At 32.2% G+C, this 15300-nt stretch overlaps 1 protein-coding gene across 5 annotated transcripts in view; it reads right to left on the bottom strand.

Annotated features, from left to right (window-relative positions):
* Positions 1 to 15300, bottom strand: part of LOC106664507 (poly(rC)-binding protein 3) — a 117039-nt gene that overhangs the window by 15616 nt on the left and 86123 nt on the right. For 2 of the 5 annotated variants that reach the window (XM_024229753.1, XM_024229752.1), the window contains 5 exons: positions 12952 to 13093; positions 8746 to 8802; positions 8559 to 8675; positions 7647 to 7910; positions 7266 to 7529 (listed from right to left, as the gene is read on the bottom strand). In XM_024229753.1, coding sequence (XP_024085521.1) covers positions 7266 to 7529; positions 7647 to 7910; positions 8559 to 8675; positions 8746 to 8802; positions 12952 to 13026 — 777 coding nt within the window. In that variant the 5' untranslated portion in view covers positions 13027 to 13093. The remainder of the gene's footprint in view (positions 1 to 7265; positions 7530 to 7646; positions 7911 to 8558; positions 8676 to 8745; positions 8803 to 12951; positions 13094 to 15300) is intronic. The other 3 variants (XM_014390278.2, XM_014390275.2, XM_014390277.2) reach the window with 2 other exon arrangements.

Here is a 15300-nt window from a genome sequence, read left to right as displayed (position 1 = left end):
TAACTTGATACGATTTCTTTGAGAAGAATTTTCTTCGTCATAAAAGAACTGGAAATCTTTTAGTAGGGACTGGCGCAAAAGACAAAAATTTAAGTGCTAAAGGGAGAAAAAATTGTCAATGACTGTTGAAGAAGCTTTGAAATTGTAGATAAGATATTCAAGGGTAGCTGTTCAAAGTTTACAAGACCTAAAGGTAATTTTTAAATTTATATAATTAAACTCATTCAATTGTTTGTTTGTAAATTTTCTAGGATGAAAGGGCAAAAGTTTTTCTTTTCTACTAGCTAGTAGTTCATACTGGCGAAACAGTGTGGATTTGCCCAAAATACAACTTGATGTTAGACGAGTTAGAGAAGATAGTTAAATTTGGCCAGATATAAAACAATCCGAAGGCACAGGACGGCCCTAGAGGAGCACGACATATCAACAATATGAAGGAATCGGCCACATAATTAAAAAAATAGGCAAAAAATAAGGCATAAACACACGTTAGCCTATGCACAAGCTGCTTTGAAGAATATCACAACAAAGTAAACCTTGATTTTCGTTACAAAATGATTCTAGTTTTATAAAATGAAAACTGAGCAGCTTTAAGCAAACTTCTGCAGAGAAAATAAATTGTGTTCCTTTTATTCAGAGTGGAGTAAAGCCTAGGTCCCCTAAGAGCGTAAGGTGTCTTTATGGATTTATACCATAAAAACATGACAGATTAAAAAAATAATATATTTAATTTTCTATCTTTTATTGACTTCTTTGTGTGAGACAAAAAACTTTTTATTATTTTCAATAATAATGTATGTAACAATATAATTTTCTAGGGTTCAGTAAAAATTTGTTATCACTTTCAAAACATAATTAATTCAGGCCTACTCGATTAATGTTAGACATGACAGCTATAAAATATAGTTCCATAAAATATTACAGTTCATGTTTCAATACTTCCAATAAACCATTATGATAATTTAAAATATGTATTTTCCTCCCAATGTTCATGTTTTAACAAATACGAAAATGAATTTTAACATAAAAAGTGTATTAATTATAAATTAATTTTATATTATATTTAGATACTATCCCAAATGGTATAACAGCCACAATTTGGAAACGATATTAACTATTATAAAAATGATTAAATTTTATGCTTGTGACCTAATTGTTTATAACATAACATTGTAGAACACTTTAATATTTGATAATTATAAGAATGCCCTAAATAATCCAATGTTTAAAATGTACGGTAAAACATCTCTTAGATTACCATAGAAATATTCAAATGAACTGATATTTACCACCAATATTTGAAAAGGATGGTTCTACCCACAAGCTGTTCGGACGAAAAGGACGGAGGTGGTTAGTGGCTACTGTATCTGACTCATATTTGCCTTATTAGCGAGTCTAGCATAGCCTGTGGCTTATTACCACATTCACTAAGGGGGCCTTAATAATCCGAAAACGGGGCCTGCAGTTCGTGTGATTTGTAGTTACCCAAAAATACTGTAACTTTTGATCAATTTAACACATTTACTAACAAAAACTGGCAAACGATGGTAGGTACACACAGTAACTAGGGTATAAAAGATGGCAGTTATTAGCAAAGCGATGTTTTTGTAAATGTAGAATGGCAAACTGATAGCCCTAACCATCCCTAAAAACATCCATGTTTGCAGAAGTCAATGAGTGAACTGAGAATAATGTGAAAAAACTATTGTAAGGTCTTTGTACAGTCTAAAACAAGGAGTTGGACATTAAACCTTCCTGTGAGGCTGAAGTTATTTTACTACTCTTTTACTTATTCACAAACTGATTTTGATCCACCTGCATTGTGAGCAGTAAATGGTCAATATGATGGGCACGTTTGAAATCCAGATGGATTATGAGAAAACCAGTTTGCGAGTAGAACAATCCTCTCCAACTACTGAATTTCTTATTCTCACTCCTTCATAAACAATTTTTATTGTCATTTACAGTGGTTTTTGTTTTAGCAATCAGTTGTGAATGAGAGTAAATTTCTTGCAAATAAAACCCGATTTTACCAACAACTATTACCTGTAAACTAAAATAGACAAACCAATCAGTAGTATGTTTACTGATAATTTTTAGTAAAAAACCAAAACAAAGTTTATGTTAACAAAGAAAAAATAACAAAAAATAAAATAAATCTTGGTAAAATACTATAATAGTTAAAAAAAGAAGATATTGTTAATTACCTGACAATCAATTAATATTGTTAACCTTTGTGCTTAAAAAGTTTTAATTTAAAAAATCTGATTAAGGTTTAGTTTGAACCATTTATGTTTAGTGGTCTAATTGACCAAATTACTTCTTTCAATTATGTAAGGTCTTGGTTGTGATGAAAAAGTTAGTGTCACGAACGTTTAGTTTAGTATTATAATTAATATTTCAACTTTGTTTTTCGATAAATATCGTCATGCTACCTGCAGAACAACATGTATTTCACACATATTTTTTATTTTTGATAAAACTTGTTAAAACGTACTGTTTTACTGTATGTAAAATCTAAATGATTAAATTAATAATGCACTGTAGCCCTATTAAACTAAGGATAATATCGATTTTTAATATAAATGGGTATTTATTAACATCCTCAAAAAAGTTTTTTATTTTTTTGACTATGAATGTTATCAACTATTTATTCATATTCTTGAAAATAGATAAATAAATAAACAAGATAGCATTTTTCCTTTGAAAAGCGTAGTTTTGTTCAATTCTTGATTCAGATATTTATTAAACATTTAAATTTTTATTTATTTATTATTATTATTTTTTTTACAGTGAAATATTTAGAACTGTTTATTATTTTACAGCCAGAACCAACTTTTTTTATGTCTGGCATTTTATATTTAAATTTTGGACTACATTATTGAAATTATTGGCTGTTTGGGTCAGTCAGAACTTCAACCTGCTTTTTAAGATATTCACTTATCAAAAACCTTTTTAAAAATCAAGAGCTGAAATAGAGAAAACATTTTGTACCTCGAGACTTTTAAAATCTCAGGTTGTGTCATGTGATAAAAATGATATTACAAAAAAAAAAAAATTAATTGGAATTGACATGAGGAGCTTTTGTTTAAAAGTGGCAAATTGAAAGATTTCTTTGTCAGACACCTGCTACACAATCTGGCATTTTCATACAAAAGCGATACAACCGTAATCTTGTCACATTTTCAATTTATCATTGTATAAAATTTCTTGGCGCTCAGATCGCTGGGAAATGATTTCCTTTATATTTTTTCTTCCTAGTTTTCCAAGTAAATTTCCACAAGGACCATTGGATGAGGAAAGGTGGCTTCTTTGTTTTCATTTTAAACAAACATAAGTGAAAATAAAATTAAACACTATAAAATAATTACTTATTAAAACATACTAACAAATTGTCATGATGTGATACTGTAAATTATTTTATAATATAAAAAATTAATTTTTTTGAAATATTTTTTTTAAATTGAAAGCAACATTTAATTAAATGTCTGCAAGAAAATAATAATAAATGGAAACCAAACTTGAAAAATCGGTAGCACAATGGAAGTTGCAGATGTGGAATTATCGTGAAAGGTACTTACATTGGAGGATAGGGCGTCATCACCGTCGAGGAACTAGAATTGAGTGGAAATTTACAGTGATTCCTTTATGGAAATCGACAATTTATTAAAGGAGAAAGGGAAATATTTTCACTGGCCTCAGTAAGTCTCACCCCCACGTCACGATTACCTTAGAGGGTCTAAAACTTCAGGGAGAAAATAGTTAAGACCAATCGCAAGGGTCATCACATTAAAAATAAATAAAAATAGTACATATGATTATGTGTGTTCATTCTGATCTCTCTGGTTTGAGTGAAACAAAAATAAAATCAAAAGTGAAACTTGAGAAAATGCCTGTTACTTTTTGATAAACAAAAGAAAGAAAGAAGCAAGCAAAAGAGAAGCCATGCTTAAGAGCGCTCCCAGACACGAAATAAGCTGTAACTATAAGTCCTAGACCTGGTGCACCCTCCACTACTTTTACTTTTATTCCGTTTTCCCACTTAATGCTTAATTCCTTCCAAAAATTGAAAATAAAATGTTCTAAATACACGTTCCTTCAATTATTAATGAAAATTATTACACTTATACAATAGAAATAAGTCTTACAAAGCCATAAATATTAACAGCAATGAAAGCTAGTGACAAACAGTTCAATTTAAATTCTAGTTTAAAATATATTGAGTCTTTTTTTTTCTGTGTGTTTTCTTCCTTCTAAAAAATTGTCGACCAGTTTTAAATCAAAGGTTTTTTTTATTGCGTCGTACCCATTACATAAGTCAGATGTGTTGAATGGAATTCAGACTTTTTCCGAGAAGGGGTCAAAAATTCCAAGGGTAACGGTAGGAATCGAACCCACGACTGCTGGTCAAGTTGTGTGGTTACGGCATCAGTCTTTGGCTGGTATACCCAGTGGAGAGTCGGACACCCTAACCGCGTTGCTACAGTAAAACCTAATCCCCATGAAAAGCTATAATAAGGTGCATAATTATTATCAACGGCCAATATTGATCGTTGATTTAGGGATGGTTTTTTACATATATGTTAAATAAATGTATATACCAAGTAAAAAAGTAAAGTAATTCCACTTGTTGTACAGAAGAGCACATGTTCAACTATTCAGGTGTTGTGAACGAGGGTTCTCACACTACTTTACAATTTTTTTTTCATAATTTGATTTTAAAATTCCAAGCAAAATGCTGGGATTAGAACCAAGGACTAGAGGGTCTAATGTTATAATTTCTGATTCATATGGTCAGTCAACAGAATTTTTTCAACATAGTATTTCCCACGACAATGGCGGGTATTTTACAGAACATGCTCCTGTAAAATAGGACCTTCAAACTTTTTTTTTTTTTTTAAATGGGACTATCAACAGATGACTATGTTTAGAAGAGATGACAGGACATTCCTTGCAACTGCTAGGAAAAGGCTATGGTAACTGGAAAAGCCATTCTTGAGCCAAACAGAACTTGATACGATTTCTTTGAGAAGAATTTTCTTCCTCATAAAAGAAATGAAAATCTTCCTGGAAATCGTTTAGTAAGGGACTAAGTGCTAAAGGGAGAAAAAATTGACAATGGCTGCTGAAGAAGCTTTGGAATTGTAGATAAGATGTCCAATATCTGTAGCATTAATTATTCTTTTCTAATTTAATTGCATGAATCTCAGCTTGGAAAGACAAGGGTGATATATTTCCAGAGGTTTTTCAGTAGTAAAATTTAATACAGTAGATCCTCAGTTAATACCGTCTGTTTATGTTGTTTAGTTATTTACGTTGACTTTATGGCGTAATTTTTAGTTAACATCGTATTGTTTAGTTATTACGTCACTAAGTCACTCTTATGGACCTGACCAACATTGACTGACTGTGTTTCTTGTCAATATGATTCTCAGAAATCCCTTCGCTTTTTTCCCCATTTTTATAACTGTTTTTGTGTATCAAGTTCGTGTTTTTTTTTCCCATTAACGTCACTATTTCCAGATCCCTAACAGTGGTGTTAATTGAGAACTTACAGTATTTCATCCCTGTTCCTAAATTTATATGTAGTTACCCTTTGTACAGTTAAATGTTTTGTTTAATTGGTTTTTAGTTTTGTGTATCCACTTTTTTTACTTTTCCATTAATTCTTACAGGATGGTTGGAGGTTCACGATGATTGTGAAGGTAGCTTTTTCATTTTATTCTACTTTTTTTATGACACGATGCTGAACACAGCTTAGCTCTATGCTACAATTAAGTGGTGAACTGATTCAAACTTGTCACTAGGCTTTCTTTGCTGAAATATACGCCAGCGTAACACTTATTTCGGCTCGTCCTGTACAATATAAAATATAGAATTTGCCAAAAATACTTGTTTTATTTTAAAAGAAATCATGCACATGCATTAAGTTCAACAATAAGGTTCTCAACACAAAACAATAATTTGTATTTTGGATTAATGAACGAGCTTTTTTTTAAAAAAAAGAAAAAAGAAATTAACAATACAATAACTTAATAAAAACAAGTTGGAGCAAAGAAAATAATAGAAATAGGCCATCTCCTCTTGACTAACAATAAAAGCTAGAAATGTCTATGCATAGATGATTATCTAAAAGCCAAGGAAATAACCCTTTCTTTATTAAACTCTAATACACATCAAAAGAAAAATAAGTGCATGAAATCTTACCTTATGCAAATTGTAAACTTTCTTAGAAAAATTATGTCATATGAAAACGAAACTCAAGTTTCAATGAATTTTTTTAATGAAAATATTTGAATCAGTCATTTCAGAAACTCGTGTCCAAGGAATCATATTTTCTGGGTGGGGGGTCCTATTATCAGGCTGTTTACTTTTTCATTTTCTTGTTTATCAAGAGCTTTGATTTTTTTTTAACTGATCTAAAATACCCAAATTATTGAATTCAATTTAGACATAATGTGTTTCTGCTGAAACAAACACCAAAAATTGACTGATTTTTTTTTTTTTAAATTAAACAATGCAATGAAAATCATAATAGTATAAAATCAGTAGTTTAAACATGAATTTTAGAGTCCCAACGAAATATTGGGTTGTCCGGAAAATAATGCAGGATTTTAAGTTTTCATTAAAAAAAATCTATATAAAATATTCTGTTTACGTTTACAGNGGGAAATTATTTTGATTAAAGAACATTGCTTTAAAGTAACTAGTTTCTTTTTTTTTGTTTAATACCAAAATCCTGCATTATTTTCCGGACAACCCAATATGTTAAACTTAATTAACTAAGGTTTTCTATTTCCTAATTTGTTGTGGACCAGTTGAAGATTTTTTCCATCACAGTTGATCACTTTTGGTGAGTGGCAGGTAGTTTTTTATCTTTCAAAGATCATTTATCTTTTTAATTTTTATTGATATTTTTGGGTTAGGGTACACTATTACACAGTTATTGCAATCCGCTTTTAAAATAGCTTACAAGGTCCAGACACAATGCGTTTCTGTTGCAATCTGTAGATCTAGGCACCTAAAATAAATTGAAAATCACGAAAAAACAAAAATTGATTTGGCTCTACATGACGAGTTTCTAAAACGACCGATTCACTTTGTATCTTCAAATTTTTATCTTTTACAATTTGCATTTTGGTTTAAAAATGAAACAACACTTAAAAGAGAGAAAGCTAAGAGATCAGAAGGAGGGGTTGGGGGTTCGAAGAAGATATGTATTTGGTGGTGGTTGGTGACGTGGCAGGGGGGTGATGTTGACTTACTTCTGTTGCGGCAGCAGTGAGATGGGCAGGAGGTAGAGCAGCCTGCAAGTGGGGTGTCTTGAGCAATGGGTCGACCAGACCACCGGGGGCAGGAAAGAGTGGCGGAGGGACCCAGCCCCCGCCCAGACACGGGCTACTTACTTCCCCATGTGTTGGCACTGCGTAGTTCCCTTGGATTGTGTACGCCTGCCCGCCAGCCAGGATCACCGGAGCTGCTACCTGCGGCTTCGGACGGTACGGAATTGTCGCTCCCTTCGGCGGAGACTAGAAAGAAAAAAAATGAACTCTAGCAATGACTTTGCAAAGTAATTAAACATTTTTGTTTAAATTCAATTAGTTGAAATAATTTTTTTTTAAATTTATTAAATATATTGTACGTACCTCAAGCATGACCTGGCAGATATGGTAGATGCACTGGGTAATGGCATCACTTGTGCCAGTGATGGTGACAGCACGCTCGGTCGAGTTGGGCAGCATGTCGCTTGCAACCTGGATGCTCGCACCTGTGACCTCCCGGATCTCTTTGATCTTCGAGCCACCTTTGCCTATGAGCGAGCCACACTGGGATGCGGGAACGATGAGACGGAGCGTGATCGGCGATCGCGAACCGCTTCCATTTTGCATCTCTTGGAACTGATGCACAAACTGTGCGTTACGAAGCGTAAACAGAGAAGGACAAGGGGCAAAAGCAAAAAAATAAATTAGAAACCAAATCGCAGAACAAAGCAGACACAAAAGAAAGCTGATTGGTTTTGTTTTAACAGGTGATACGTCTTGTTTGTATTTCCACCTTGCTTTTATTGAGCCATGCACAAAGTATACTTAACAGTACACCTTTTATACTGACAAAAAAATTAATCTTTTCTTAGCAACTGTTCAGCTAATTATTTGTAAAAAGAACGCTTATACTGATTAAGTGTATTTGCAATAAAAAAGTGCAGCCTTGGGTCTTTGGTGCTTGTTTGAGAAATCCTCAAGATATCTTAATAGAAAATTCCTACTAAAAGAAAAAAAAAAAGAAAAAATACTTTGCCAATCTTTTCATTGTACAAACAACTACATTTTTAACTGCTAACTAAAAAGCATACTCGCTACACTTATATTTCTTATTTGCCATATAAGAAAAATACTTGTTAGTCATTTTCAGCCAGTTATTAATTGCAAAGGAGTCTTATTAACTAATTGAGTGCAAACTCTATTGAAAATATTAAAAGAATACAAAATCTACAGAGAAGTGTGTTAAACCCTAATTGGGCGTCTGAAAAAATACCAACGGATAAACAAAATGTGTACCTCTTCAAACTTCTTGCAGATCAGGGTAAAAGCTTTATAGATAGACTGAGTCGGTCCTGTAACTGTGACGATTCTTTCAGGGCATGAGCCATCAGATATGTTTATTTTGGCACCGGACTGAAAAAACAAGGATTAAGATGAGCTCTAATCATTTTCCAAACGGACGGGCTGGACCTGTCACACTCACCTCTTCACGGAATCTTTTGACGATTTCACCCTTCTTTCCGATGATACTCCCAACCTCCTAAAACAAAATAAAATATTTATTCGAGGATATATTCAACATATTACACTATAAGCTTATATTTAATGTTATAACAGCAAAAGTATTCGTTACATATTTGTTTATACACCCTGCAAGTATTATTCTGTTCTGTTTACTATAAAAGTGCTGTTTAACCGTTTGATCATGTTTTTTATTGTTGTTTTAAAGGAACAAGTAAAAAATATGGGTAAAAGCTTATAGTAATGCTCCACAATTACACAGAAGTAATTTAGTTGAAAAAGAAATCATGGTATGGCTGAAATTAAATAATCCAAAACCTATGAGCCATGACAAATGAGAAAAAAATAACCCACCAGTTCCAAGTACCAGAAATTTCCATGGTACATCATTGTGTTTTACATAATAAAGTAGCATCCCTCTTTCAGGTGCACTGTAATGGTCACTTTAAGAGAGATCTTACTGAATTTGAAAGCTTCAAAATTCAAGGCTGATTGTGCGATCACTTCTGGCAATCACATTCTTTGACTTTCTTTTTCACTTTCTTGTTTCGGCTGAATGCTATTCTTCACAGTTTAACTAGATATCCAAGGTATAATGGGAGGAAATGGGTTTTAGTTTGAAAGTTTGTAGGAAGCAGATCAGATTGAAATAAAAGGGAAGAGGGTCTAGACGCTGCTGCGTACGTCCCGGACTTCCTGGAGCTCCATGGGAGCATAGGGGCAGGAATAAAATTTGAATCAGTCCATGTTCCCAGTCCTTGTCGGGGATTCAAAGGGGTCAGAAATAGGAGGATAGGAGTAACAAAAACTGGGAGAGTTTGTTACTTCTTCTCTGAATCTGCTCCAATGGTCAGCAGAGGGCGAGTGATTGGTTCCTTCATCTGTTGCTGTAACCAACTTGTTTCACAAGCCCCATCACTTAACTATATTATTGTTCTACATTTTATGTTAAATGAAACGATAGTGAATTACAAGTGTAATTATTTGTAGCCAACCTAAAACAAGATTAGGGTGGATTTTAATATTTCAATTTTTTTTTTTGAAAATTTCTTCTTGTTAAGCTGAGGGAACCGGTGGCAGTGTTTTTTTTTTGTTTTTTTGCCTTATCGTCTGATATCCAGCCACAGTGATTTTGCAGGTGTGACGGATGCCCCGGTCACTGGGAACCCAGACCACGGCAGCGACGGCCCGCAGCCCCGGGGACCCTCAATAATCCTTCATACCTTATTTTTGTATTGTGACACCTTCGGAGATGTTGATAAAAACCATTACATCTAGACTGACATAGAAAAGGCCACAGCCTGATACCACAGTTGTGTTAAAATTGAAAAGTTTGACTCTCTCCTGACATTTCATAAAAGATTGGAGTGGTTAAGATGTCTGACTAGTATTAGCCATACTATTTGCCATGGTTTCTGGGTTCGAATCCCAGAGTAAAACCAATGTTTGTTTTTTTAAATTGTAATAGTCTGAAAAAATGTATTGTAAAGAAGTGTGAGCCCTAGTCTATGAAAATATTAAACCCTCCTGTATGACAAGAATTACTTTACTTTTTTACTATTGTAAACTCTACTGGCATTTTTCTACTTGGATGTGCACTGCTTCACATGAGATTGTTTTTTTATCTATTAGCACTCAGTAACATAAACGTACTCTTCTTAACATCCACAAAATATGTATATTGCAGTGAATCTGCATAACAAGGCAATTTTTAAACTTGGCCAACCAGCCGAATCAAAAGCACTTTTATAGATTCGCAAAACAGTTTTTTTACACCTGAGCTTTTCATCAACAATATCTTCAACTCTTTTTAATCTACTGTACTGTGTTGTTTGGGAATAAATCTTTACTATCTGTCCAATAATGATTCATTCTTTTTTCCTTTTAACAGGAGGACCTCTTTCTGATCGTTCTAAATAATCTGTTAAGTTTTTCCAGCATTTTTCTTGGAAATTGATTAATGTATTTAACTATTTTGCTTGGTAGAGGATCTATACCACATTATGTCACTCTTCTTGGATAATGTGAGGGCTCGGGGGAGCACATTTATACGGTTTCAGAGTTTCGGTTTAATCGAATTATTCCCTTACTCCAGTGGAATAACGCCGTACCACATTAATGCAGTGTTGAAGCTACTTATAAATAATCAAACTATTATGTTAGACAAAACAATTTCAATTTTACATTAGGTATGTAGTGTTTTATTGAAATTAAAATATCAAAAAGAATTGAATAGGAGAAACAATGTACAACAATAAGTGACGAGATTTGGGTTAATTAAGAGGAAGAAAGAGAAAAAACATCTAAACTTACAATGTTTGAACTGGAGCTTAATTAAATATTGGTCAAGGTTGAGGCGGAACAACCAAAAAAAAAAAAAAAGTGTTATGTATAATTTTCAGTCAGTTGAACCCAAAGGATTGCCGTTAATTTATTTATTGAAAAAACTACCATTAACATTTTTCTAGATTTTTTCATAGTTAATACCTGCAACAAGAGTCAAGTAAGACGAGAAAAGTGTTTTCCTACATGCAAAAACAATCAAGATTTTTTGTAAAATTGTTTTTTTGGTAATTACATCAAAAGAAGACTAATTTAAGAATTAAAAGAAAAATAATTTCTAAAAAGAATTTGGTAACGAAAAAGTTTGTGAGATTTCTCTATATGGTCGGCAGGGTGATGAACCTGCAATTTGGACATTACCATATTGGTCTATCTATCCACACTGAGTATAGGAAGACCACAACTCGGTAACGGCCAAGTTTTCTTGTTGAATTGATCGATATAGATCACATTACTATCTACTCTCACTGGTTTACGTTTAACATGTGTTCACAGTCTCACAGATCAACAAACAGTACCAACTTTAAAAGGTTTCTGTCCAGGGATATGAGGAGTTGCAACTGTAATATTTAGTGATTTACTAGTAATACTTTAGTCTACACACTTAAGTGGCAAAATGGTCAAATATTAAACAAGTCTGGCAGGCATGATCAGAGGTGATCAAGCAACAAATTCATCATCTCGCTGACCTCACACAATATTTCACAATGTATTAATTGTTAAAATGCAATGTTGTCAATTATATTCCAAAATATAGTGTATTATTATTTTTTTTTTTTTTTATGTGTAGTGTTTAGTGGCCATTAGTCAATGATTATTCAAAGATCGTGAGATGTGGTCTGGTGTGACGTAGGTTTTAGAAAAATATTTTCTTTATCGTGCCAACGTTTCAATCTTTATTGAGATCATCTTCAGGGCCTGGGATTTATAAACATCATTTGATTTTTACAAATACATGTAGGATGTGTAAAAAAAATTATGAATTTATACAACGCTAGAAAATTTTAGATTAAAAAATATATATTATTTTATTTTTATGTTCAATATATTGTTGCAATACTGCATGTGCGACACCTGTAAATTATTTCATTTATACTATATTTTTAAGAAAAGTAAAACTCGTGCAATAATCCAAACTTCTGTATTTCCAAAAAATATTGAGAAAAAATCTGATAAACAATACCATGTAAAACGATTGATAAAAGTTTATACACTATTGCTAGATGCTGACGATTTGTACTATTGCAGTTACTTGTTCAATTTGGTATATGAAAAATGATTCATCAACAGATCTAGAGTTTTGTTTGTTAAACTCCAGTATAATTAAAAGATTCAGTATATTCGTAGGGTGTTTAAAATGCCTTATTGGGATGACAAAACAAAAATAGTTTGAAACATCGATAAAACGGTAAAATTAAGAATAGCTTATAACAGCGAATAATCATCAAATATCTTAAAATAATATAAAATATTTAGAAATAATTAAAAATTATTTAGTTCTGTTAATGTGATGTGATTCAAATGAAAATTGTTATTTAATTGAATATTTTCTGTTCAGTTTAATCAGATGTTGCCTTAGGAAAGTTTGATCACTGTTGCCTGTCTCGATAAGAATGAAAACATGCACCGAGCCAGATAATTCAAGCATGCTAGCCGACATTTTCGACAGTACAACATGGCTAAATTTATATAAAAAAAGGTCGCAACATTTGTTGGCACACTGGAAAGCCTTAAAGATATCCCGGCCAGGATTCACTGTGTCGATATCCTTAAAATAAATTGGTTGCCATGGGTCAATTTCAAACAGGAAACGCATGCTACTTACTTTGCCCTGCATAATCAGGCGGATGGTTAGGGTGACGCTCGGATCTTCATTGGAGAACTTGATTTCGGAATCCATTTTAGGGTGGTGAAGGCGGACTTGGGTAACAAAAGGGTGGCAGAGAGAACGATTAACTCAGATCACACTGAAACAGAATAAAAAAAACTATTGTAAAAGTGGATTCGGTTTGTTAATAATATTGACATATTGACTTTTTAGACTAGAAACAATATAAATACAGGTTATATACACTTTTTCTGGTTTTTTGGTTGGTAAGTGTTGAATGGGGCAGCACATAAAAACATAAAACATTAAATGTTGGGAAAGAAATTAGAAAGGGAGAGAACATGCAGCTTTACATAGAAAATATGATGAAAAATCAGTGACTATTAAAAAATAATAAAAGCACTTGTAACACTTAATTTTTAAGTTAGAAATAAACCACAAAGTAAGGTGAAACATTGATTTAAGAAATGTTTCCTGTAATTTTTCTGAAATCAGCATAAACATTGTTTTCGATTTTTTTTTTTTTTTTGTTAATTTAATATGCCTAGTTCCAGTTAATGGAGGAACTAAATTAACTCTCAAAATTTTCAAGTCACAGAAAAATGTTAATATTTAAATTATAAATTAGTTTTAGTTTCTTGTCATAATGATACCAAGCTTTCATTAAATTCATTTTTGTTCAAACTTTTGAACTTCAAATAAATATCTAATAATACTTAGACCTTTGGTATTGATTTATTGGCTGTTTATTACATATTGGAATTATTGACTTTAGTACAATTTATACAATAATGGTAAAAAACATGAGCAATACTGGGTTTAAACATATCAGTTTTTCTTTTGATAAATATTGTATTTGGATACGAGGATATGAGTTACTGCCATTATCATTATTTGATGACTATAGACTATAATTAGATATAGTTACCAAGTCATGGTTTTTCCTGATTATTGATTATATTAGATTTTCAAAGAGAAAGAGATTCGAGCTGAATATTCTTCAGATTGTACAAGGATCTCAGCCTTGATTTTTATTGGGAAACTGGAACTTAAATTACATACCATCATAGTATTAATAGCATATTATGGTCTATTTTACTCACATCTTGTTTATGGAATTTGTCTATTGAGAAATTCGAAGGATGTGTTTTTTTATGTTGCAAACAATTGTGATAATTCGATCCAGTGTCAAATAAACCCCTGTTTAGATAATAGCTGTTTTCTCTTTGTATATATGTGAAAATTTGTAAAATCCATTTAAATTTGCCTAGCTAGGAAAAAATAGCCCATAATTATAAATTAAGAGACAATGGAAAATCTGATATAAATTTTGTAGATTGACAAAAAAACATTCAAAATCGCGATGCTTTGGTGGATGCTACCTACTATTTAAATCCATATGTTTAGTGTTCTGATTGACCAAAATACTTCTTTCAATTAATTATTCTCTGTATGTAAGGTCTTGGTTGAAATGAAAAATAATGTCACGAGCGGGATTCAAACCCACGACCTTTGGCTAGTGACACTAACTTTTTCATTTCAACCAATTACAGACCTTATACAAAGAATAACGACAATTTGAATATGATTGGAAGACTTAATAAGTCTGCCCCATAAAATTTGCATAAAAAAAATAAAAAAGAGGAGGAAAAGGAAAACCCATTGTTTGATACGAATGAGTTTTCAAGTTGCTTTTAGCATTTGTAAAATAAATTTTTTTGCCACAAATAAAAATTAAATCAATAAATATACAGGCTAAATTCTGCACCCTTAGTGTAAAGCTGAATAAATTGAATTTTGGCGAAACGAGATAGAATAATCGATTGTCGAAACCACTCTCAATTTAAAAACAATGTGCCTTTTTACAAACCACAACATTTTGATAATTTTGCTTGGACTGAAGGTCTAAAACTTTAAAATCGCAATCCTGAAAAGTATTTATTTTAACTTATCCAGTTTAGTCCTGAATTGAAAATTGTGATTTGTTCCATTTCCAGTTGTTACAGTCTTCCGTTTCCAGATATTGATGGTGAAATGCAGAAACATATCTGACAGATCAAACCAAGCGATGTTAGGCAGACCAAAATGATTAGTGACGATAAAATTTCATGTTAATCACCCAATACAGAAAAATAAGTAAATCTCATGGACAAAAACTACACGTTACACATTGTTGTGCAGTACAAGTGCAATACGCGTCGCTTTTGAGGTTTACGTTAGATACAAAACAATAAATTCACACAAATGAGAAACCATGCATATATTTATCTTTTTGTTTTTTAAATGGGGCAAGTGGCGCATAAATAGATGTCTCCCTTGAACATTATTATGATTCTGTTGACATTT

This window comes from Cimex lectularius, unplaced genomic scaffold (genome assembly GCF_000648675.2).
Source record: "Cimex lectularius strain Harlan isolate CLEC.00 unplaced genomic scaffold, Clec_2.1 scaffold410, whole genome shotgun sequence".
Taxonomy (NCBI): Eukaryota; Metazoa; Arthropoda; class Insecta; order Hemiptera; family Cimicidae; genus Cimex; species Cimex lectularius.
Note: the sequence above shows the minus strand (reverse complement) of the source record. Positions and strands in the feature narration are given on the sequence as shown.